This window comes from Trachinotus anak, unplaced genomic scaffold (genome assembly GCF_046630095.1).
Source record: "Trachinotus anak isolate AG129_WGS33_773 ecotype Australia unplaced genomic scaffold, CSIRO_AGI_Tana_v1 ptg000012l, whole genome shotgun sequence".
NCBI classification, from domain to species: Eukaryota; Metazoa; Chordata; class Actinopteri; order Carangiformes; family Carangidae; genus Trachinotus; species Trachinotus anak.
In genome coordinates this window covers 25687997-25712811 of record NW_027273863.1, presented here as the reverse complement: position 1 = coordinate 25712811, position 24815 = coordinate 25687997, and the positions used below count along the sequence as shown (strand labels likewise).

The 24815-nt window shown below is 42.8% G+C and overlaps 1 protein-coding gene and 1 long non-coding RNA gene across 7 annotated transcripts; both read left to right on the top strand.

Moving 5' to 3' along the window:
• The first annotated feature begins 74 nt into the window (after nucleotides 1-74).
• LOC139629129 (tripartite motif-containing protein 16-like) lies at nucleotides 75-8731 on the top strand. Of its 5 annotated transcripts, none has more exons than XM_071491545.1 (4): nucleotides 75-2075; nucleotides 2288-2444; nucleotides 2905-3081; nucleotides 3194-8731. In XM_071491545.1, the coding sequence occupies exon 4, from the start codon at nucleotides 6547-6549 to the stop codon at nucleotides 8227-8229; it is 1683 nt and encodes a 560-aa protein (XP_071347646.1). In that variant the 5' UTR covers nucleotides 75-2075; nucleotides 2288-2444; nucleotides 2905-3081; nucleotides 3194-6546; the 3' UTR covers nucleotides 8230-8731. The 5 variants fall into 5 exon arrangements, with proteins under 5 accessions (XP_071347646.1, XP_071347644.1, XP_071347647.1 ...); XM_071491543.1 differs by having other exon boundaries at nucleotides 75-2148; XM_071491546.1 differs by having other exon boundaries at nucleotides 75-2444; nucleotides 3194-3257; nucleotides 5159-8731.
• A 3847-nt stretch (nucleotides 8732-12578) lies between these two features.
• On the top strand, nucleotides 12579-24770 carry LOC139629648 (uncharacterized). Of its 2 annotated transcripts, XR_011693013.1 has the most exons (7): nucleotides 12579-12804; nucleotides 18003-18065; nucleotides 21144-21215; nucleotides 21372-21666; nucleotides 21776-21842; nucleotides 22098-22227; nucleotides 22333-24770. It is a non-coding gene; the product is annotated as an uncharacterized lncRNA (long non-coding RNA). The 2 variants fall into 2 exon arrangements; XR_011693012.1 differs by having other exon boundaries at nucleotides 12580-12804; nucleotides 22098-24770.
• Nucleotides 24771-24815: the final 45 nt, after the last annotated feature.

The following is a 24815-nucleotide window of genomic DNA, read 5'->3' as shown; positions in this document are numbered from 1 at the left end:
AGACTCTTCAGCTGTTGTGCTATAGAGCTTTCAGCTTTTTTTCCTCCTCCTTCTTCCACAGGGGAGCAGGAGCGGCTGCTGTCCCGCACCTCCATGGATAGGACACCTGGCTTCAGGAGGTCGGAGCAGCTGTTTGTGCTCTGGGCTACAGCACATTTGGGGACGCCTGTTACGAAGCAGCGTTTGGGGGACAGTGCGAGGGGCGTGTCCCACAGTGAGACCCCGCCCTCATGGTTCAGAGAACTGGGGTTAATCACTGAACCTGACGTTCGTCACAGCGCTGCAGTTTCCCGCCTCCTGTCTGACAGTGACATCACACCTGCTAAACTTCAGGTGTCACTGTTGCATGTTAGCGCGGTGACGTCAGTCTTCAGGTCAAAGTGCAGCCTCACAGAACAGAGTGGACTCTGTCTTCACTGTGAAACGTTTGTTTGACTTTACACCACTGATTCTCCTCCGAGCCCCAGGACTGAGCTCTCAGGTGATCTGAAGGAGGCGGAGTCTGTGGCTCTCACCCGCTCAGCTCTTCCTCCCTGTCCACACATGATGGATACAGCATCACCTGCTCTGCCAGGTATCCTGAGGATGAAGGAGGAGATGTCAAGACAGCAAAGAATAAAGTGACTCTCAGTGTTTCATGTCAGACCAGTGTCTGTTGTTGGATCCTGTCAGCACATGAAGATTCATCAGATGTCAGTTATTTTCCTCTCAAGGATTTCATGTAGGGCCTGATGCTCCTCTTCTCTCTCACGTCTTTGTTCCAGATGCCTCCAGAGACGCCTCAGCATCCATCAGTCCACCAGGTTTGGTGTCAGCAGGTCCCTGGGTGAAGCTCCAGATGAAAGTGGTTTTACTTTCTTTAAAGCTGACCTCAGATTTGGGGGAATTTTTTCTGCTCTGTTTCTTTGTTAAAGTCAGTAGCTGTAACACAAAAATAAGAACATCTGTACTGAAGGTACAGATGTGGAAAACAAGGCAAAATAGCAACAACCTGCTCACTTTCATCTGGGTTTTCCAGACACATGTTAACTTCACAGAGAGTTCAGTACCTTCCTGATGGAGCTTGATGAGTATTTTAGAAACAGCTCTAACATGCAGATCTCAGTTTATCAGCATATCATAAATCATGCAGCAGGCTTCAAGTGTTGCAAACATTCCTCATTTTCTCATCAACATTCATCAACTTTTCTCAACTGTCCCAGAGGAGGATCAGCAGGAAAGAGGCTGAACACAAGGTCTTTTTCTGCTGTTTCCAGCTGTTACACACACTTAAACTGTCCTCATATACACATCACTTCTTTTTTTCATTTCCCTGTTGGGTGATCAAACTCTGTTTAAACTCAGAAAACACTAAATCCTGCTCATCACAGTGGATCTTTGTGCCATGTTTGTCCTGTCAGTCCTCCCCCCTCTGGTCTGCACTGAGACCCACAGCTGGTTGCATCTCTGCTGTGAACTGGGATCAGAAGAACCACCAGACTCATGTCTCTCAGCATCTTATCACTTATTGTGACACATTTCAAATTCTTTCAATCTGACCTCTGGTTCTTTCCATTGAGTTGCACTGATATAAAACACAGTTTCACACACAGACAAAATGACACGTGTCGACGCCGCATCCTCTCTGATCACCTGCCTTGATGAGAGGACTGACAGACGCATTTTCATTTTCATGTTGACCCCTAAAGAGTGGAGTGATATGTGAATGTCAATGAAGGGACTGAGGCTGCAGCTTGCTTATTGTATTTGAATATTTCCACTGTAGAGCAGGTGAAAATTAACTGTCAAACAGATTTTCAATTTTCATTTTAATATGGTCACAGAGCGCCCACATGAGTATGTGGAAAGGAAAATGCTAACTGGATTACTGCATTTTCTTTTTCATTTTTACTTATCACATCCTGTGGGCAGTGGGGTCACATGACTGCTGACCTGAACAGCACAGGTGTTGCTGACGGGGCAGCTCACACAGGTGTCTTCAGTTTTCTTTGTTTTGTGTCCTGAGCTCATTCTCTGTTTGTCCTTCAGCTGAGCTGCTTCCCTCCATCATCTCACCTTTGCTCTTGATGTGTTGAGTGAGGAGTTTATTTCCTTGTCTTCATTTTGTTATATTTATTTTGTTGTTCAGTAGCACATCTAATCTCCTGGGTTTGTTCTCACATGATTATACTGTATATTCACAGTCAGAATGAAATAATGAACTGATTTTGATCTTGAAAAATATTTGTTGCTTCATTCATGATATGATTTGACCTGTATTTACACTTTTTTTCATTTGACCACTCAGCTGTAACCACTCACACCTGACTGACTGCTAAAGATGAAATACTTTGAAATGGAACCTGCTGACTGCTTCTCCTGCTTTGCTGTTATTCATTAAATCATGTCCAGTGTAATCCTAGAACCTGGGCTGTCATCGTGACGGTGGTTCTTGTTCTGCTCAGGTAGGGAGCTGGTACATATGTCACTTTGTCAAACTCAAGGAGTCCGCAGACCAGAACAAGGATGTTAAACAGCTGACAGCGATAAGCATCGATTCAACTTTTAAAATTACAGATCTAAATATGACTTTTTTAGTGGAGCTTGATACTAAATGAACTATTGTAATGTGGTCGTATTTGCCTCTGAACAGTGGCAGCTAGAATCAGGCATAGGGTGAAATAGGCTCATTTTCCATGGCACCAGTAACCACCACTTAAACCACAACCAAGGACTGTGAGGTTTAACACAGCTTGTTTGATGCTGAGAAATGTGGTGTGAACATGTTTATGTGAGGTTAGCAGCAGAAGCTATTAAAGACTGACTCAAACTGTTAGCTGTAACTACTATTAAATGTCACTTTTACTGGCTGTTCTCAAACTAGTCAATTAATATTGGTCAATTTTCATACTTTTATACTCACAGTATTAAATGAGTTTTAAATGGATGATTGGTCGATCTACTGTGGAGTCGCTCTTTCACTTAAAAGGAAACTTTCAGGATTCCTGTCCACAGTACCTGCAGTGGTTGCTGTGTGCAGCCTCCTTCTTTGGAACAGATGGGAGCTTCCTGCTGAACTTGCACCCGACTGATTTAATAATGGTAAGAGAAATTAATTTGAAGTAAAATTCTACTCACTGTTGTTTTGTGAAGAGCTGCCTCAAATACCCTGAAATGGAACGTTTATGGAGAGTATAATTGTGTGTTTTCATAGGGATGCCAGAGTCCACCTCAGCCCAGGACCACACCTTATGGTCCCTGACAACCAGCAAGAAACAGTAAGTCATTGGCATGACTACACCCCACACCTGTATGGACTCAAATTAGCGTCAAAAGCATTTTGTACTTGCTCAAGGCCCAGGGGCAAACTGATTAGGTTTTGGTGGCTAAAGGTCAAAGGTCAAGGTCCTGGTGACCTCTCAAAACACATTCTTGGGAACGCAATACCTCAGTCACGCCTTGAAGGAACTTGTAATTTGAAATTTGGTGCAAATGTCGACCTGGACTCACGAATCAACTGATTCGATTTTGGTCACAGGTCAAAGGTCATGGTGACCTCACAAAATGCGATTTTTGCCTCGTGAACTAATGTCTCTGTAGCATTTATAGGGAACTTCTAGAGGATTAGGCTAAAGGTCAAAGGTCATGGTCACAGTGTTTCTGTACTTCAACTCACTTCAACAGTTACTCTCATTTTACTCTTTTTTACTCTTACATCACAGTTTGCATTCTTCAGACTTATTTTTCCGTTTCTTAATCCCAGTTCAGTTTCTTCTTCTTACAAATTCCAGCCAGCAACGCAGTCTAGCTTCATGTTATGTAGATATTTCTTCAGAAATATGATCTACTCCGGGAGAGGTTCTGATAACAGTGAAAGAAGAAACTGTTCTCTGTAAACCACAAGAGGGCCCCACTGATTCAAATATGAGGCCTTGTCACACAGGAGGAGAATCATACATAGGTATTAGTTATTCAGATTTCACAGTGAGTGTGTTCGGCTTATGAAAGTTGTTATAACACTGTAACAATAACACTACCTTTGGATTTCATATGGACTGTATGGATTTTGTGCTCAGTGATAACCCAATGACTATCTTCTTTGTATTTTATGTTTTGCTTTTATATGCATGATATGGTTGTTTACTGCATTTTACTAAGTGTCTATGGGGAGTCAGTCACTAGACTTTCTATCTTTCTAAAAGTGAAAGCAAAAGTGATGATTCCATAAGCAGCAGAATAATGTAAGATAAGACGTAAGAGACTATTCCTTAGGTTGTCCAACTGTCTGAATATGCAAATATGGCTCTTTCCTTTTTGCATGTGTCCCTAATACTAATGCATCTCATTGGTGTGTTTATTGTTTAAACTGACAGAGAATGAAATGTGGGAGGTACCTGAATGTAACAAACTGCAAGAACAAGAATATATGAAGTATTCCCAAATCAAATTATAAATACCTCTAGATATTTAGCATGATCAATATGATCCAAATCCAACACTTGTTGCTCCTGAGGCCTGTCAGGGCTTCTGTTCTAAATACCTCACATCTGTTCAGCATCAAAGTTCAGTCTTGACCTCGGAAACAGTAATTTGACAAGAAACAGGACACATCTCATGGTCTTCTGACTAGGATGGAGTTTGCATATATTATATACTGAGTCTGCAGTTGAGATACAGCTGAAAGCTTCTGTTAGCTTGTAAGATTTTATTTGATTTGATTTTCAAAACATTTGTCTCAGGACAAACATTAACTTCTTTAAAAACAGAGAAACTAGAACTCCTTTTTTTCTTTGCACAAATTAATTTGTATTTGGTTATTAGTATTCAGATCCCTAATTTAGCTTAAATAAAAGTACCACTAAATTAATGTAGAGCATTGCAAGAAGAAAACTAACTAAAACTTGTATTAGAAAAAGATACTTAAAGTATTAAAAATACTCTATTTGTAGACAAATGGCCCCCAGTATTTTACTGCTGTGGCTGGATGAGGTGGAGCTGATTTGATCTACTTTATATACAGCCAGTCATCCAGGGGCCCAAGGGGCCCTCCAAAGGGTCACCAGATCTGAGGGGTCGTGACATGATTAATGGGGGAGAAATCAAGAAAAAAGAAAGTTCTGCTATAGATTTGTGTTCATGTTTTGGATAATTGTGTAATTTCTGCTGTTTTTTTATGAAGCGTTGGACGGTTGTAGCTGTTTGGGCCTCGGACAGTTATTGAAATGAGACTGTGTGAAGTTTAGAGGGGAAACGTGTCTGTGATGGAACAGCTAATGACTCATTTACATGTGAAACATTACAAAGAGCCACAGCTGTGTTTTTGTTTGGAGCCAAGAGCTGAAAAGTTTGTGAACCAGTGGCTTCATCTTTAACAATATGTTGTATTTTATAAACTGTTTTTTTTTTAAATGTAAAATCTTGATTAGAAAAGTATCAGATTACTGCAGCTACCTGATAAATGTAGGTTCATTAACTGTTGTTCACATGAATCATCAAACCTGTGATGTTGTGATCAGTTTGACCATTTTCCTCCTGCACAGTGTTTAGATGCTGGTTTTGTAGCTGTGAGTGTGAACTTTGTAACTGACTGTGAGAGTGGAAATAAACACAGAGGTGGAAACACTGAGTGTGAGAGTCTTACTGCTGTTTCAGAACAACGTTTATGTTTTGATCAAAAATCAATCATCAGATTTTTATATTTAGAGAACAAAAGTCTGAAAAAGTCTAAGCAATTTCTGAATCTGATCTTTCCCAGTAGAGCTGGGTTGATAACTGGCCAAATCAATACATTGACCAGTATAAGCTTATTACTGATATTGGTATTGTGTATATGTGTACTGATGTGTAACAAGATGTTTCTGTTAAAAAATGCCACAGACATCTTTAAGGTACTTTAGATAAGTTTGTAAAGAGTGTTGATGTTTATGTTAAAGTGTCTTCGATATTTTTAAGTGTTACATTTAGTTTAACTGACATGAGACAGAGGAGGCCAAGTCACATATCTATAAAATGTGAAGGATGACACAGTAAAGTCCAAGACTCTTGTTCATTGTGGTGAATGTTGATATTGAGAAGCAAATTAATGGGAAGCTCTGTTTTTATTCTTCTGCAGAACTCAATTCACTTTGCTGGAAACTTAGTAAAATATGAATAATATTAGCTGCATAGATGTTGTGAGCTGAATATAAAAGCTCCAAGTGAAACTCTTCAACTTTATAATTTTTACTGCATGTTGTAAATGACAGATAACACATCCTGTCTCTCACAAACTGCTCCTCTTTGTGGAGCGCAGAACAGACTGAAAGACACTTCCCTCTTTTCTCTTTTCTTCCTGCTTCAACACGTATCAAGCTCCACCCTGTCAAGCTGTTTCTTTGTTCCCTCCCCCTCACAGATCTGTGAGTATGAGGATGGGTGTAAACAACATGTTGTGAACTGTAGGAGATGATGAGTCTCACTCACTGCAGCAGGTGAACGAGAGCAGAGATCTGTTTTCCTCCAGAGCACAGAGATTGTTTCTGTTCAGAGAAAAGTGAAACTGTTTGACTGAGACTCTCAGGAGGTGAAATGGCGCAGCAAGGAAATCAGCTGGACCAAGAAAGATTCTGCTGTTCCATCTGTCTGGATCTACTGAAGGATCCGGTGACTCTTCCCTGTGGACACAGCTACTGCATGAACTGTATTAAAACTCACTGGGATGGAGAGGATGAGAAGAAAATCCACAGCTGCCCTCAGTGTAGGCAGACCTTCATACCGAGGCCTGTCCTGGTGAAAAACACCATGTTAGCAGATTTAGTGGAGGAGCTGAAGAAGACTGGACTCCAAGCTGCTCCTGCTGATCACTGCTATGCTGGACCTGAAGATGTGGCCTGTGATTTCTGCACTGGGAGAAAACTGAAAGCTGTCAAATCCTGTTTGATGTGTTTGGCTTCTTACTGTGAGAAACACCTGCAGCCTCATTATGAAGCAGCTCCATTAAAGAAGCACAAGCTGGGGGAGCCCTCCAACAAGCTCCAGGAGAACATCTGCTCTCATCATGATGAGGTGATGAAGATGTTCTGCCGCACTGATCAGCAGTGTATCTGTTATCTCTGCTCCATGGATGAACATAAAGGCCACGACACAGTCTCAGCTGCAGCAGAAAGGACTGAGAGGCAGAGAGAGCTCCAGCTGAGTCGACAAAACATCCAGCAGAGAATCCAGGACAGAGAGAAAGATGTGAAGCTGCTTCAACAGGAGGTGGAGGCTATCAATGGCTCTGCTGATAAAGCAGTGGAGCACAGAGACAAGATCTTCACTCAGCTGATCCATCTCATGGAGAAAAGAAGCTCTGATGTGAAGCAGCAGATCAGATCCCAGCAGGAAACTGAAGTGAGTCGAGTCGAAGAGCTTCAGGAGAAGCTGGAGCAGGAGATCACTGAGCTGAAGAGGAAAGACGCTGAGCTGAAGCAGCTCTCACACACACAGGATCACACCCAGTTTCTACACAACTACCCCTCACTGTCACCACTCAGTCAATCTACAGACTCATCCAGCATCAATATCCGTCCTCTGAGGTACTTTGAGGATGTGACAGCAGCTGTGTCAGAGCTCAGAGATAAACTACAGGACATTCTGAGAGAGACATGGACAAACATCTCACTGACAGTGACTCAAGTGGATGTTTTACTGTCACAACCAGAGCCCAAGACCAGAGCTGACTTCTCAAAATACTCACAGGAAATCACACTGGATCCAAACACAGCAAACACATGGCTGTTATTATCTGAGGGAAACAGAAAAGCAACAGTAACAAGTCAAGAACAGTCTTATTCTAGTCATCCAGACAGATTCACTTCATGTTATCAGGTCCTGAGTAGAGAGAGTCTGACTGGACGTTGTTACTGGGAGGTGGAGTGGAGAGGAAGAGGAGTTTTTGTAGCAGTTGCATACAAGAATATCAGCAGAGCTGGGAGCTTTAAAGAATGTGTATTTGGATACAATGACAAATCTTGGGCCTTAGATTGTAACCAAACCAGTTATGAATTTTGGTTCAACAAAATGAACACTCCAGTCTCAGGTCCTCAGTCCTCCAGAGTAGGAGTGTACCTGGATCACAGAGCAGGTCTTCTGTCCTTCTACAGTGTCTCTGAAACCATGACTCTCCTCCACAGAGTCCAGACCACATTCACTCAGCCTCTACATGCTGGACTTCGGCTTTATAGTCTTTTTGGTGATGGAGTCACAGCTGAGTTGTGTGAACTCAAATAGACAAAGGTCATTTAAGGAGCAGTTGTTTCAAATCTGTATTTTAGTTCCTCACTTTATTTTGTCTCCATGTTTGTTGCTAAAAGCTCATTGCTGTTGTGTTTCTGCACTGCACACAGATCAGCTGTCAATCAAACATTATGGGTGGTACTTTGACCTCTTCTCATTTCTGGTTGTGTTGATGTTTGAGTTTGTTCAGGTGGAGCTGGAGCCATGGAGGATATCACTGCTCATCATCATGTTTGTTTGACCTAAACTCACATTTGTCCACATGAAAACACAAACTTGTCTGAACTCTAAATGTTTGTTGGATATTTGTGTTGATGTATTTGTGTGTTGTTGTTTCTCTTCCACTGCATGGGCCTTAACAGAGAAATCAGCAGACCTTCCTTTATCACTGATGTTTTGTTCTCACTGTGTAAAGACACAAATCTATAATTACATTTACATTGATGTGTTTGTCAGAACAAATGTTGTTGTTATTCAAATCAACTAATAAATAAGGTCTATGAGGTTTTATCAAAGAGTCTCTATCATGATAATAATCAATGAGGAGACGATTGATTCTTTTCTTTTCCGTCTCTGAGATTCAGGTGAAACAAACTGATTGTGTGGATTAAGTCAATCTGTTCATGAAATCACTGAACAAGAGTCATTGAACAGACTTTACTGATTCAATGTGGGAACAAACTGAAGCTTCACATCATCAATAAAGTTGATTTTCCTCAATAATCAATCAAATGTTTTCTTGTGTCTTCATTCCAGGATCTGATTCAAAGCAGCAAAAACTACAGCGTTACAGTGTTGATGTTCAGGGCAGAGGAACATTTGTCAGTCAGTCTCTGTCCTTTCAGCTTCCTTCACTAAAACACATTTGTCACAGAGAAACGAGCAGAGTTTTCTTTCACTTGTTGCTTCACAAACTGGAAAAATGTTCAGAGTTACTTTACTTAGTTTCACACTAAGTTTTAGTGTGAAGAAGTTGAGTGGAGTCCTGACGCACATAAGACAAGAGAGGTTGTGTTGTTGTGGACTTGAGGTCATTTTATTTGTTGTGATGTTGATTCACATGAAGATGAAACTTCACAATGAGGCTGTCATGTTCAGTGAAAGTCATCAAGACACAATAACTTTTCACAGCCGTCACTCGACCACAGTCACACAGCTTTTACAACAAGTCAAATGTTGAACAGTCAACAACAGATGGAAACTGTGCAGCCTGCATCAGCTCCAGTCTCGTCACCATAACATGAATATATTTCTTTAGGTTTGATTTCAACTGTTTCCAGTCGCTCAATCAGAAGTGTAGAAGTCACGTTCCCACCTGAAGACTGATGTGAATAATATTTGTAGACTGGAAACTCTTGTCTTCCATCTTTCCCATGTGACCTGAATGCAGCATCAGTGTTACAGGGTGTGACTCCTCTTCCTGCAGTGAACATCACAGCAGGTGAACAACTGAAATCTGAAAACTGATGCACAACACAAGAGGGCGCCTTCATCCTGCTGAGCAGGGATGTAGTGGAGGTTAAAGCTCCTCAGCTCAGTTTGGCTCAAGTTTTTATTGAAGATGATGATTTTAGGCTGAGAAGATTTATAATCAAATGCCTGATATTATACATCATGGTTCGTGCTGTGAAACTGATGGAAGTCATTATAAATTCATCTTTTAAGAAACTTTGAAGACACAAACGCTTCTGTATTCAAACACAACACATAAATCACCATGACTCCACTACCATGTGTCTGTAGGTCAAATCATGTGTAAGTGATTTATTTGTTTCATCTTCAATGCAACAAAACTCGTGGACAAATGTGCTCAACTCTTTTAACACAACCTTAAACCTTCAGAAGAACCAGATCCTCATTTAAAGGCTCTGTGTCAGGCCTCTGGCTCTGCTGTACCCTCTGGGATCGTCTTGCCCTTGGTTTCTGTGTGTTTTGTCTCCCTTCAGGTCCTGGTAGGTGGAGTTGGTATCAGTGCACCTGGCCAGTCTACCCAGAATGCATTTCAAATCATCCATCCTCATTGTCTCTCTCACTCCATGGCTGAAACCACCTGGTTTCTCTGGTTTGGTTGTACTTTTTATTTTGCACCATACAACACCACCCTTTCATACATCCACTTACTAACACTACTGACCCACTGACTGCACATTTCATATATTTACTTACTGTGAGTTTAGAAATGATTTGATTCTGCAGCATACTCAGTATTACATAGTTTTTTCTTTTAATATATTGTACATCTGGATTGAACATGTGTCAGAATATGTAGTAGGATTTTATTCATTAAAATGGGATTATTTTTTCAGGTGAGCCCTCCAACCTCAACCACCACATAGATCATTTGTCCCGACCCTTGTACGACCCATAAGAGTATCAGCAGCAGGCCGACCACAACTTTGTCTCCATTGTAACAACAACAAACACAGTTTAGACAGGGACTCTTGGCTGTAATGAGCTGCTCGCACAGACGACCGGTCATTTTTTACAGGGGGACAGTCTCAGTGTCTCTTTTATGGCCTTTTGGATTCAGAGCGTCCACACACTCTCTGAGCTTTGACTCCACTGAAGTGTGAACGACTCTACAGCAGCAGGCAGTGTGTGGTGGTGCTAAATGACAGGAGGTACATCAGTGTCTCAGCCTTTGACATTTTGACCCCAGAAGAGCACAGTGACATGTGATGTCATGTGTTTTTACTTCATAATGTCTCCTGTGGGCAGTGGGGTCACATGACTGCTGACCTGAACAGCACAGGTGTCTCTGACGGGGCAGCTCACACAGGTGCCTTCAGTTTTCTTTGTTCTGTGTCCTGAGCTCGTTCTGTTTGTCCTTCAGCTGAGCTGCTTCCCTCCATCATCTCACCTTTGTTCCTGCCTGTGTCGAGTGAGTATCTTATTTCATTATATTTCATCATCTCATTTATTTTGCTGTTAAGAAGTACGTGTAATCTCCCTGGTTTGTTCTCACATGATTATATATCTAAAGTAAGAATGAATTGATGCATTGATTTAGAATTGTTTTATTCAAGATAATAGGATTGACTGCAAGCAAAACATTAAATACTTTCAAATGAAACCTGTTGGCTGCTTCTCCTGCTTTGCTCATATTCATTAAGTCAGGTCCAGTGTAATTCTAGAAAAATTACATCTTCAAGTTTACGTGATCATTTTAATAAAGTCCCGTGTTTCTGTCATGACTTTAGCATTTTCTGTATAGTTTTAGTTATTTTTCTGCAGCAGATGCTTTGAAGATGAAACACTATATTATCATCATGGGTTGTGTATTTAAAAGAACACAACTCTGTTTAAGAATCCACATTTTTCATTCCTGTGCTGCAGAAACCAAAGATTAAAAATGTGATGTGAACCCAGTTTGCTCTGAAACAATGAGTGGGACGCTGTGAGGACATAAAATGTTTGTGTAATCTCTTACACCAAGATCAGTGTTTCAGACCTTAAACTTTATGTCCAATGTAAAACCTGGATGAGACCTGTTCGGGCCACACGACACAGCTGCTGTAGATTATGGCTCAGAGTAATTTGTTATATAACTTCAGTGGCCTGACTTAAGAACGCCAGCATTCAACTATTTGAGGATGACTTTAGCATCAGGTCTTTACTGCCAGAGTGTTTCTATGCTGTAATAGTTCACTTGTGCTCAGTAGCTCCTAATGTAGGGGGGTGGGGCTCAATTAAAAAGAATAAAGCAATTTCTGCATTCCACATTTTCATTTGTCTCTTATGACATTTAATCGATATGTTAGTGAAATACACACCTGCTGATTCTTCACAAAGCTTGTGTCTTGATTTGTCTGTGGATATTTGTCCATTTGAGGGTCTGTGTGATTTACAGCTTCAGGACAGATACTACAGACTTAACTGTCCTTGGGCACAGGAAAAACATGACATTTAAGACTTTTATTAAAATGCTTTCAGATGAATAAACTATGATCATATGTGTTGTCTGTGTGTCACTGGCTTCAGCTTCGTGCACAGTTGGACTTTTACTTGCAGTTGAGCTTCAGTTACTGCTTTAGTTTGTGGACTGTTCCTGCAGTTTATGGCCTGTGAGCGCTCCTTCACTCTCAGCTGCAGCTCATGGAGTCTGAGTCACTTCAGTGTTTTCTTCCTGGACGCCATGTTTGCTGCTTCACTCTCTCCTGTGTGTTCATGGCTCAGCAGCGGCTCTCTGGGCCTCGGCCTCGGCTCTGCCACAGTCACATGACAAACTGCACCAGAAAAGTCACCTGGGGAGCAAACACGCAGAAACACGCGAGACGATGAGGGAAGGCAGGTGAGCAGGAGGAGACGAAGAAGAAGAAGCAGAGCAGAGCTGCTCTGTTTATACTCTGCCCTCTGGCGGGAACTGGGCAGAGCTCGCGCCTCCCCAGCTTTAAATCCGGGTCACAAACAACATGGCGGCAGTGAGCCTCCCGGGCTCTGAGCGCAGTCCGCGGGCAGTGAGGGAAACACCGGCAGCGCCTCGTCTCCATCCCGCCGGGCTCCGACATTGACTCTCCTCCTCCTCCTCTTACATCCTGTCTGCTCAGATGTCAACTACCTGGTTCACAGGTGAGTCCGCCAGGTGTTCAGTTTACGGTGTCAGAGATCCTGTCTGATGGAGGAGGACTCACTATGAGGCGACAACAGGGGCTTTAAATCTTGAAACGAAACAATGGCATTGAAAACTACAATCTTAAAATCTTTAATGTTGATATTTTTGTGTTGTTCTGTGTCGAGCCTGTTTTTTTCCTTCGTCTTATTTTGATTTATTTACTTTTTTAAAACGCTGTCAGCATTTTTCAGTTTAACTTCCTGTCTCCGTGTTGGCGGGAGCGGTGTGTAGGATTAATTACTTCCGGTTGGACAGGTGCGTACTAAAGCAATGGCCTCCACACATTCACCTGGAGCTCCCAAACCGCAGGTAACTGTTGTTGACGCCCTGTCGCTGTTATTTGACGTAGGCCCTCGCTGAGGTGACGTCATGGATGTGTCATCAGACCTGGACACGGCGCCGCCGCTCAGACTTGCAGCCGCTGTTTCCGGTGGTGTTGCAGCGAAAAATGCCCCCGCGGCCCAAAAAGCGTTTTCCCACAGAGCGCAACAGTAAAAGATTTAAGACATTTTTAAGCCACGGGGTTTTAACCTTTGTAAAAGTTTTTCAAAGCCCAGAAGAGTCTTTTTTCTGAGTGACGTCACCACTGTGTACGCGCACTCTATCCGCGGTCCCGCTGTGTCTCGGGAACGAGCATGGTTGCTAGGTTACTGCCAGCGTCGTCAGGACGAGAACAAGTTAATGAAAAGTGAATAAACAACAAAGGCGAGTTTTCTTCTACACATCAAGTTCATTGATTTGTGATTTTTTTTGTCGCATTTATTCGTCACTTCTTACACTTTTTTCAGGAATGTAATTGTTTTTAATCGATATATTCGCCGCATCACTGGATTCACTGAGACGCCGCCATGATTGTTCTTCCTCCGTCAGTTTCTTCAGGTGTTTTAATTTCAGTCCCTGAGCTTCTGTGATAGTTTCTGTGATGTGTGAGCAGCAGAGTCTCCTCCTGACTGCAGGTCACCACCTGTCATCAACAACCACCGCCTCAGTATTTATAGATGAGGGACCTTCACTGTGTCAGCGGGTTCAGCTAGAACTGAGTCCGGCCTGGACGCAGCGTCCTCCGGGTCAGCAGCGGGGGCCTGAGCCGCTGCAGCCCGCGGCCCCTCTCTGTCCCTGAGGGAGGAACCGGCCTCATCACCGCCTCTACCTCCCTCAGTGTGAGCTCAGTGTACAGCAGCTATATGTTCAGAGGCATTCTTCATTTAAATTACATCTTTATAAAAAATAATTTTGATATATTTTCAAATCAAATATCTGTGAAACAGTGAAACATAGAAAGAGCAGTGACGGGACATAAAGCTTCACTACAGCCCTGCAGTTCTTTAAAGAAGACATGTCGTATAATCTGCTGCTCAATGACAGAAAGTAAACGTAATAACTTTATCTGATGAGTTGTAGTTTTCTGTCACATGCAGCATCAATATCTTAAAATTGCCTAAAAGACAATTTAAACGTAATATTTTTTCCTGGTTATGATTTTTTAAAATGTTGATTTTAATGTGACTTTCGGCTCTGAAGCTTCAGCCTGAATGTTGTTGCTGTATAATCCGTGTTTCAGGCCCCGGGCCGGTCCTGGATCAGTCTGTTACACATCAGTCCTCCAGCAGAGCTCTCGTGAACGCGCAGCAACAGATCGAGAACGTTTTTCGCTCGTTCTCATCGCCCAAAGGCATGATGGGAGTGACACTACTGCGCAGTCTCTATGGGCCGCGTAACGCGGAAGTAACCCGGAAGCCAGAAACTTTTTCGGCGTATGCGCCAGGCGAGCAACTTGTATTGAACTGAATGGCGCCATTTTTAGATCCGTCATCCAGTTCTTATAATACATCCATGGGTGAAGTTGGCTTTTAACGGACGTGACGTTGTTTTGACAAAGGTTTGCTGGATCCAGCGCTGACGTCAGCTGACACACCTGGTTAAACCTGGTGATCTCCTGCTGCTCTGTCTGGTTTGGGGTTGGAGCCGATTCTGCAGCTCCTGTGACGGCACCGAGCTCTGCTGTGCTGGGGTTTGATGCTGAGTTTCTTTTTCGTCAGCACCTTGATGAGACCTTGTGCAGCAGCAGCAACTCTGGCCTCAAACTCTTATTCATCAAAAGACTTCACGGTGCGGGAGACTGAGCGGCATCACCGTCAGCTGGATGACTTGTGTTGGCCAACGTTACCGCCTGTTCCAGCGGACCTCTGTGAAAACAACATCATGTCTGTTAAGAGTTAACTTCTCCCTCACTTTTCCTCTCACATTGAAAGACAAAAACTTACCTTGAACCTTGGTTCGGGAGCTCCGGGTGAACCAGGTCGGCCTCCTGTCAGGCTTCTGATGTAAATTCCCCCAAACACCAAAAAGGTGACAAAGTTCAATCTCAAAACCAGTGACACAGAAACATGATGTAAAACATAAACTGTCCCCACAGACATGAAGAAAAAAACTAACATCGTAATGATGAAAATATTAGAATTACAAGTTTTTCACGCCATTGTTTCCTTTTTCAGTTCAGATTTTGTTTTCAATTTCAAAGGTTTAAGTCACTGTTTTATTCCTATAACTCACTTGCATGGTAAAGGAAATGAATGAACTAGAAATGAAGCACTGATCCTTATTGTTCTGTTTGGGGAGAGGGTTACTCAGAAACACTGAATACATTGAAATGAATTTTTGTTTTTTTGCTGAATCCCTGACAAGTGATATTTTTATTGAATGATATCAGTGGTGAGGTAAAACAAGTACACCGTGACAGAAGAAGTGCTGTTGTGCACCGATAGAGCAGAAACCTGTATTAAACTCAGGGCTCAAAGTTCCCACAGAGAGTGACGGTGAAGTTACAAGTGCAAGTTTGGCCCCGTTTTTCAACCTGAATCTGATTGGACAGCGACAGTCCAATCAGAAACCACAGTCCAGATCCTGAGAGGTGTGGTCGATTTTCAAGCCCACGCTGTCGTCCATCTTGAAAAGCTACAACACCTTTCATGATCTGCCGTGGACATGAGAACCACCTGCCCTCTGATTGGCCCCTGCTTTGTGACTGGGCTGTCACTGTCCAATCAGATTCAGGAGTAAAAATATTGTCAAAATGCTTCATGTAGCTTCTGCGTCACCCTGAGAGAACTGTGAGCTTTATACAGTTTTCTTCTGTCTGTTCACAGACAATAACAAAAGCTCTTCTTCTGTCACAGTGTCTGTGTTTTACCTCCCCACTGACATCATCAGGGATCCTCAGTTCAGTTTATTCAGTGTTACACATTTGTGCAGAGTAACCCTCTTCCCAAACTAAAGAAGAAGGATCAGTGTTTGGTGTTGTGAACATGTGTATGTTGGCTCAGCAGTGAATGGTTTTAAAAACAGACTGAGACTATTGTCAGCTGTAGCTGCTATTCAACGTCACCTTTGCCAGCTGTTCTCAAACTACTAGATTTATATTAGTCAGTTTTCATACTTGTGTACTTACAGTATTAAATGAGTTTAAATGGATGATTGATGAATCTTTTTATGCTTTATTTCATAGACAGAGTTTCCTGACTTAAAGGCCTCAGACTGCTCTAAAACACATTTTAAAGTCATCCTTTGACTTAAAGGGAGACTTTTAAAAATCTTTCCAGGATTCCTGTTAACAGTATCTGTAGTTGAAGCTGTGTGCGGCCACCTCCTCTGAAACCAGTGGGAGCTTCCTGCATAACTCGCCCCTGACTATGTTGATAATGGAAAGTGAAATGTGTATGATCCTGTTAAATGGTGTCTCATGGTACTTTAGGGTCTCCTCTTTGCTCTCTCATCAACAGAGTATAATTCGATGTAACGGTGTCTAAGTACCATTTGTTTTGGATCTAACACAGGATTATATGTGGTTTCTGATGACAGCATAATTTAGCTGTGGTTTATGGTGTCTACTTAGAGTATAACTATGTTTGTTTACTGTCTAATAAAGAGCACATTATTTCTAGTTTTGTGTGGCTTGATACAAAGTGCAGCTTGTTACGTCTTATTAGTGCACAATAAAATAAAGTGCAAATGAGATTTGTAACAAGAAAAACAAGAGTTTGTGACTAAAACTGAACAAGCGTTATCAGTGGGGAGGAAACTCAAAGACGGTGCTTTTTTCAGCATCTGTGAACAGATACAAAGCAGGAAATTGTGTCAGACTTGGTGCTCAGAGTTCCCACACAGTGATGTTACAAGTACACATTTTGACCCTGTTTTAACCCCTGAATCTGATTGGACAGTGACAGTCCAATCACAAAGCAGAGTCCAGATTCTGAAAGGTGTGGTAGATTTTCAAGATGGAAAATAGCGCAAACTTAAAAAATCTACTCCACCTTTCAGGTTCAGCTGCAGAGATGAAGACAACAGAACCACCTGCCCTCTGAATTCTGCTTTGTGGTTGGACTTTCATTGCATAATCATTTTCAGGTGTGAAAATGGGGTCAAAGTTGTACTTGTAACTTCAGTATCACACGCTGTGTGGAAACTTTGTGTGCAAAGATTTATGCAGTTTTCAGCTTTGTAACTGTTGTCAGATTCTGACAAACACACAGTGTCTTTGTGTTACCTCACCACTGGCATCATTTGTTCAGTTTTCTTCAAAGTCTTGTTTTTCTCTTTACAAATACAAATCTCATTCACTCTTTATATTATTGTACTGTAATAAGACATAACAAGCTGCACTTTATGTCAAATTAAACAAAACTAGAATTAATATCCTCTTTATTAGACAGTAAACAAACATAGTTATACCCTAATTAGACACCGCTGGCTACAGTTAAATTATACTGTCATTAGAAATCACATATAATCCTGTGTTAGATCCAAAACAAAAGGTACTTAGACACCGTTACATCGAATTATACTCTGTTGATGAGAGAGCAAAGAGGAGACCCTAAAATACCATGAGACACCATTTAACAAGATCATACACATTTCACTTTCCATTATCAACTCAGTCAGGTGCGAGTTATGCAGGAAGCTCCCACTGGTTTCAGAGGAGGTGGCCGCACACAGCTTCAACTACAGATACTGTTAACAGGAATCCTGGAAAGATTTTTAAAAGTCTCCCTTTAAGTGAAAATATGCTTCAAAAACATTTCACGGTGAAATGAAGAGCTGCTTGAAATGTCCCTGTGCGTCCTCTAATGGAAAGTAATTTGATGTGTTTTCACAGTGATGCCAGAACCCACCTCAAGCCTGTACCACACCTTAAGGTCCCCACAACCGGCAAGAAATGGTAAGTCAATAGCGTTACTCCACCCCACATCAATATGGGCTCAAATTAGTGTCCAAATGATTTTGAGCTTGTGAAGTGATGTTCACAAATAATTTCAATGTTTGTAGTTGTAAATCAACCCTTGTGAACCTGTAAAATAAATTAGCACGAGAAATTCAAGTTTGTACATGGAAAAAAAAAAGTGCTTTTGTCAAAGAGATTTGTATTTGTTAAAAAAGAGACAATGAATCAAAACTAACAACACATGGTCAGTGTTGAGGTTAAACAAAGACCTTGTAAGAGAAGAAATGGTTTTGTCAAAACCTGTTCACTGATACACAGCAGGAAACTGTAAAACTCTGCGCTCAAATGTTCCCACACAGTGTGTGACAGTGAAGTTACAAGGATCACAATTTGTAGTGATCACCATCAGTCTGAGTGCTGAGTTTTACACAATTTTCTGCTCTGTATCTGTTCACAGACATCCACTTTCTTCTTTGACTGTTTTAACCTTTCAACTGATCATTGGTTCAGATTTGATTCACATAGTGTCTTAATTAACAAATACAAATCTCTTAACGACAAGCAAGTTTTTTTTCCACCTTCATACTAGACTTTCTCAAGCAGATTTATTTAACATGTTTACAAAGGTTGATTTAAAACTACAAACTTTGAAATGATTTGTGAACATGACTTTACAAGCTCAAAATCATTTGTACCCTAATTTGAGCCTATATGGTGTCGGGGGAGTAAGTCGGGGGAGTAAGTCGGGGGAGTAAGTCGGGGGAGTAAGTCGGGGGAGTAAGTCGGGGGAGTAAGTCGGGGGAGTAAGTCGGGGGAGTAAGTCGGGGGAGTAAGTCGGGGGAGTAAGTCGGGGGAGTAAGTCGGGGGAGTAAGTCGGGGGAGTAAGTCGGGGGAGTAAGTCGGGGGAGTAAGTCGGGGGAGTAAGTCGGGGGAGTAAGTCGGGGGAGTAAGTCGGGGGAGTAAGTCGGGGGAGTAAGTCGGGGGAGTAAGTCGGGGGAGTAAGTCGGGGGAGTAAGTCGGGGGAGTAAGTCGGGGGAGTAAGTCGGGGGAGTAAGTCGGGGGAGTAAGTCGGGGGAGTAAGTCGGGGGAGTAAGTCGGGGGAGTAGCCTCGCGCGAGGCTGAACGAGCCCGATGGCTGGGCGCAGGGCCGCCTGGGGGTCGGGCTGGTCCAGCCTCGCGCGAGGCTGAACGAGCCCGATGGCTGGGCGCAGGGCCGCCTGGGGGTCGGGCTGGTCCAGCCTCGCGCGAGGCTGAACGAGCCCGATGGCTGGGCGCAGGGCCGCCTGGGGGTCGGGCTGGTCCAGCCTCGCGCGAGGCTGAACGAGCCCGATGGCTGGGCGCAGGGCCGCCTGGGGGTCGGGCTGGTCCAGCCTCGCGCGAGGCTGAACGAGCCCGATGGCTGGGCGCAGGGCCGCCTGGGGGTCGGGCTGGTCCAGCCTCGCCCCCCCCCCCCCAAATGCTAATGCTAATGATATGCTAATGATATGCTAAGGACGAGGTTTTGAATGCACTGTACTGTTACAAAAAATCTGAATACATCCCCGACTACTGCTGAAGGTCATCACCTTCTGGGAGCCCCTGAAGCCCGTCACAGAAATCGTTCACAAGCAGTCGTTGTCCTGGTCGCCGCCCTCCTGATCTTTGAAAATAAAATCTGCATAGCAGGTCATCAGACAGCAGACAGATGCTCTTGTTTATGTCAGCATGTAGTGTGTTGTACAGTATGTTGTGTTTTAACTTGAAGTTGACATTTATAATCTGATGATGAATGGTTTACCAACATTCAGTGCATTATCACTGAATAGAAACACAGCCATGTCATTGCCAACACATCTTATTTAAACAGAGTACACTGATCAAAGGACTCAAGCATTAATTACAGCTTCTAAACCCTTTATGAATGGTGCCTTTTTAGGAAGAGGCAGTGATATGTCTTAAACTTTGATGCACATGTTTGTGGTTTTTTGCATGATGTAAATTTTGATGCCTTCATCAGGATGCAGGGAGAAAATAATGGATCAGAGGGAGGTTCTTCAATGAGACAGCGCAAAGTCTAAAGACTGTAAAGGCTGCAATCCAGCAGATTCAAGCTTCTTTAAAACTTTTTTATTTATTTGCACCAAACAAAATGCAATATCCACCACTTTATAATCCTACTCCTTCGATTTGTTCAGTTTCCTTTTTTTTCTCTGCTTCACCAGAAGAAATGATTTTTACTTTTAATCAACAGTACGGTCACGATGGGTGAGAGAACAAATTGTTTACCTCCTCCTTTTTTACTCTTTTTAATTCCTTTTCACAGACAAACACACACTGTAAAGAGGAATCCTCCTGATCCTGCTCCCTTTTCACTGTGTGAACATCAGGCTGAGAAAAATAACCTTATCAGATTCATAACAATAATCCAACCAACATTTAACTGCTGGATCATTTTACCTGTGTATTTTTATTTTGTAGGACCTAAATTTGCCCACTGTCTCTCTAACTGACCACTCAGCATCAGCCACTGTGTTTTTCAACATATCTTCTCCTATGTTTAAGGTTTATTTCCCTGGGTTTTCTTACATGTTTCAATGTTTAGCATAAGTTCATTTTATAAAAGTGAAGTTGATGGCGTTATCCTCAGCAGGTTTCAGAGTGCAGCAGTTTGTGTTTTGCAAATTGAAACTGATATTTTATTTTTGTCTTGTGAAAAAAACACTTTCTGCAACTTTGAAGTCATCGACACACAGTGAAGTGTCCATGTTGAATGAGGCTTTGACCCTGTGATTGTAAAATACTGTAAAAACCTGGACAGATGTGGTCGATGAAGTGGACAAACTCCTGTCTGCCTAAAAATCAGTCAACTTCAATCAAAAGCTTGTTGAACTTATCACAGCAAAAGTTTAGTGATTCAGAAACAAATGATTCACTCTTAGTATTTCCTCTCATTTAAAATTAAACTACACCCCTTTTTCTCTCCATCCACTAATCTTCCCGCTTCTTTTTATCATTTGAAATCATAGATGTCAGTTTCCTGTTGGTTTGAATCGTCCAGTCAAGTTAATCTAAACCTCTCTCCTCTCTGCTGCACAGGAGCCGACCACTGACCTGTAGACCTCCACCTACACCTCTGTCACTTCTTTGTTCCCTCCCCCTCACAGATCTGTAAGTATGAGGGTGGGTGTATACAACATGTTGTGAACTGCAGGAGATGATGAGTCTCACTCACTGCAGCAGGAGAACGAGAGCAGAGATCTGGAGTAAAATGCTGATAATGCTAACTTACGCCTCTAGTTAACCCCTTTTGTTTCCTCTTTTTAGTGGCTCTTTGCCGACAACAGCTGGAGCCTCAGTCAGTGGGTTGTCCAACCATACATATGCACATACGCATCTCAGTCACCTCCTGACTCGCTCCACCTGGCGATGGTGTGGTTCCATGAAGCCGGTCATTTCCGTGAGAAGGAAGAGCAGTGGGATCAGGACTCGACCGTGTTCCACCTGGAGAGAGCAGCCCTGTGTGATGTCTCCCAGGTGTCCAGCTTGATGGCTGGGCACTGGGCCCGCCAGGGTCAAGCTCGCTGTCTTCTGAGGTGTCCAGTTTCATGGAGGGTCGAAGGTCAACATTACAGTGATGTCACAAAATGCGATTTTGACCTTGTGAACGCAATATCTCACGCAATATTCTTCATTATTCCAACATTTTCTTTATTCACATCTCCTTCCAGACTCCTCCACATAGAAACTCCTTTTGTGACATTTTTTTCCTCCCCTGATTCTTCAAGATTCATCACAGTAAGTGTCCAACAATAAATCCTGTACGTCACAGTGGATCTTTGTGTCCTTTATGTCCTGTCAGTCCGAACCACACTGGTCTGCACTGAGACCCACAGCTGGTTGCATCTCTGCTGGGAACTGGGATCAGAAGAACCACCAGACTCATGTCTCTCAGGAACTTATCACTTATTGAAATATGTAAAAAGAATAATTTAAATCTTATTTCTGATCATTTCCATTGAGTTGTACTGATATTGATTTTGATATTGACAGTTTTGCACATGGAGCAGTAAAACAAGCTGCTGCCACTGCCCCGGACAGACAAAGAGACAAGTGACAAGGAAGTGACGTCCTCACTGATAAGAGGACAGGAGAGCATCTTCATGTTGACCCCAAAAGAACTGTAATGAATGTTATATTTGTGTATATATATATATATATATATATATGTTTATATTGTAATATATGTAAATATTTGACCTATATGTATGTTTTCTTTCACTTGTAGAAATATAACTACTCACCTGTCACCACTCACACCTGACTGACTTTCAAAGGGAACCTGTTGACTGCTTCTCCTGCTTTGCTCATAGTCATTAAGTCAGGTCCAGTGTAATCCTACAACACATACATGTGTGAAAAATTTAATGTTATTTTCAAGTTTGTCATTTGAATAAAGTCTCCTACAGGCTTCTGTAATGATGTTAATATTTTTAATTTTACTCTGTTATTTGTCTGCACCACATGCTTTGAGGATGAAACATTGTGTTAATGTCCACATAAACTACTTGTAATATATTGTGATATGCTGAGGTGGTTTTTGGGATTTCTTTTGTTTCATATTTGACTCAGATACTCACTAACACAAAGGCATTTTAACTATAACTGTAACCATATTATATCCTTTGCTCCGTGTGAGTGTGCCTGAAGTGACCCCAGCAGCTTCCCTTTGTCCAGATTAACTGCTTCAAGAGCATCTTGCAGTTATAATATGTTTATTTATAAGATATGATTCCGTATTAGATCCAAGATAAACAATACTTAGACACTATTGCACCAAATAATGCTGGGTGTTTTATATTTTTAACACTTGTGGGCCACCGTAGCTCAGGCTCACGACAACAACACGAGTCAGCGACGTTGGTCACCTGCGACATGTTTCTGTCACCGAGCGGAGGGAAAATATATCCTGTCACCCAGAGCTGTACGGTTGTTGTCACCCAGCCCCAGTCCTGTCTTTTTCAACACCTGCCGTGAAGAGAAAGGTTGGCAACGAGCACAGACGATTTCAGGAGAAGCGGGAAACGGAATATGTTTTAGTTGAGCACAGGGACTTCCCAACAGGTCCAACATGCACGGATAAAGTTGCGGCGCACAAGGAGGACCGGGTCGCCAAACTTAAAACATGTCTGCTGAGGTAACGAGATTTATTCAAGGAAGCGAGCGAGGAGAGCGATGCGGCGGTCAGAGCTAGCTACGTGGTGCGTGAGATGGTCGCTGAGGCGGGAAAACCATTCAAAGGCTGCAAGTGTCGTCTGGCGGGAAAAGAAGGGTCAGTTTAGCAACATCCGCATTTCTGTCATGTCAGGTAACATTTACGATCGACTGCGGGAGAAAGCCAAACATTTCCCTCCGTCCTCAGTCGCTCTTGATGAGGGCACAGACGCCACTGACACTGCGCAGCCGCAGTACATGTCCGTGGTGTTGATGCTCACTATGATTCAAATGCACTTGTTCAAAGGAAACCGGAAGAGGAGGCTGTGGAAGAGCCCGTCGCTCTGCACTGCATTATCCATCAGCAGGCCCTTTGCAGCAAATGCCTGAAGTTTGAGAATGTGATGTCTGACGTGAAATTCATCAACCATATCAGATCCAGGGGCTTAAAGCAGTTCCGCGCCTTTTTGGAGGAACCAGAGTCAGCATATGAGGACCTGCTCTACTTCACCGAGGTACAGTGGCTCAGCAGGGGGAAGGTCTTGAAGAGGTGTTTTGAGTTGAGAGCAGAAGTGAAAGCCTTCATGGAGAAGGATGGGATGACTGTTCCTGTACTCAGTGATCCCAAACGGCGAATGGACCGAGCTTTTCTTGTTGACGTCACACAGGAGCTGAATGTACTGAACAAGAAGTGACAGGCCGGGGCCAGCTTGTCAGTGCTGCATATGACAATGTCAGAGCGTTCTCCACAAGACTTGTGTTATGGACAGCCCAGCTTTCCCAGACAAACCTCTGCCATTTCCCAGCATGCAAGGCACTCGTGGATTCAGTGGTGAGACGTATGCTGATACCATTGGAAAGCTACAGGAAGAATTTGATCACAGGTTTGCAGACTTCAAGACTCACAGAGCCACTTTTCAAATGTTTGCTGACCCCTTCTCCTTCGATGTGGAAGATGCCCCCCCTGTGCTTCAGATGGAGCTAATTGACCTGCAGTGCAATTCTGAACTCAAAGCCAAGTTCAGGGAGGTGAGTGGAAAAACAGACAAGCTTGGACAATTTTTGAGAGAATTGCCCCCCACCTTCCCTGAGCTTTCCAGGATGTTCAAGCGGATCATGTGCCTTTTTGGCAGCACCTATCTGTGTGAAAAGCTCTTCTCCACAATGAACTTTAATAAGTCAAAGTTTAGGTCCAAACTTAAAGATGAGCATCTTAAAGCCACACTGAGGGTCTCAATTGCTTCCTCCCTCAAGCCAAATGTGGCTCAGCTGTGTGAGAGGAAGCGCTGCCAAGTCTCTGGCAGCAAGGAGCAGGAGGAAGTAAGAGAAGCCTCTGTTCTGAAGAACCGTTGCTGTTCTGTGTGTTCTGACGTGTTATTAGTAAAGGTTGAGAAGATTGGATCAGTTGTACTTTTTGTGGAATACTTGATGCGGCCCAGCCTCACCCAGACTCTACCTCCAGCGGCCCCCAGGTAAGTTGAGTTTGAGGCCCCTGACTTAGACACAAGTCTACAAATGATGCTGCAATACATCACATTGAATACTTCCATCGTGGAC

What these genes read in the sequence shown, in the direction of transcription:
- LOC139629129 (XM_071491545.1), top strand. Translation starts at nt 6,547, where the DNA reads ATGGCGCAGCAAGGAAATCAGCTGGACCAAGAAAGATTCTGCTGTTCC.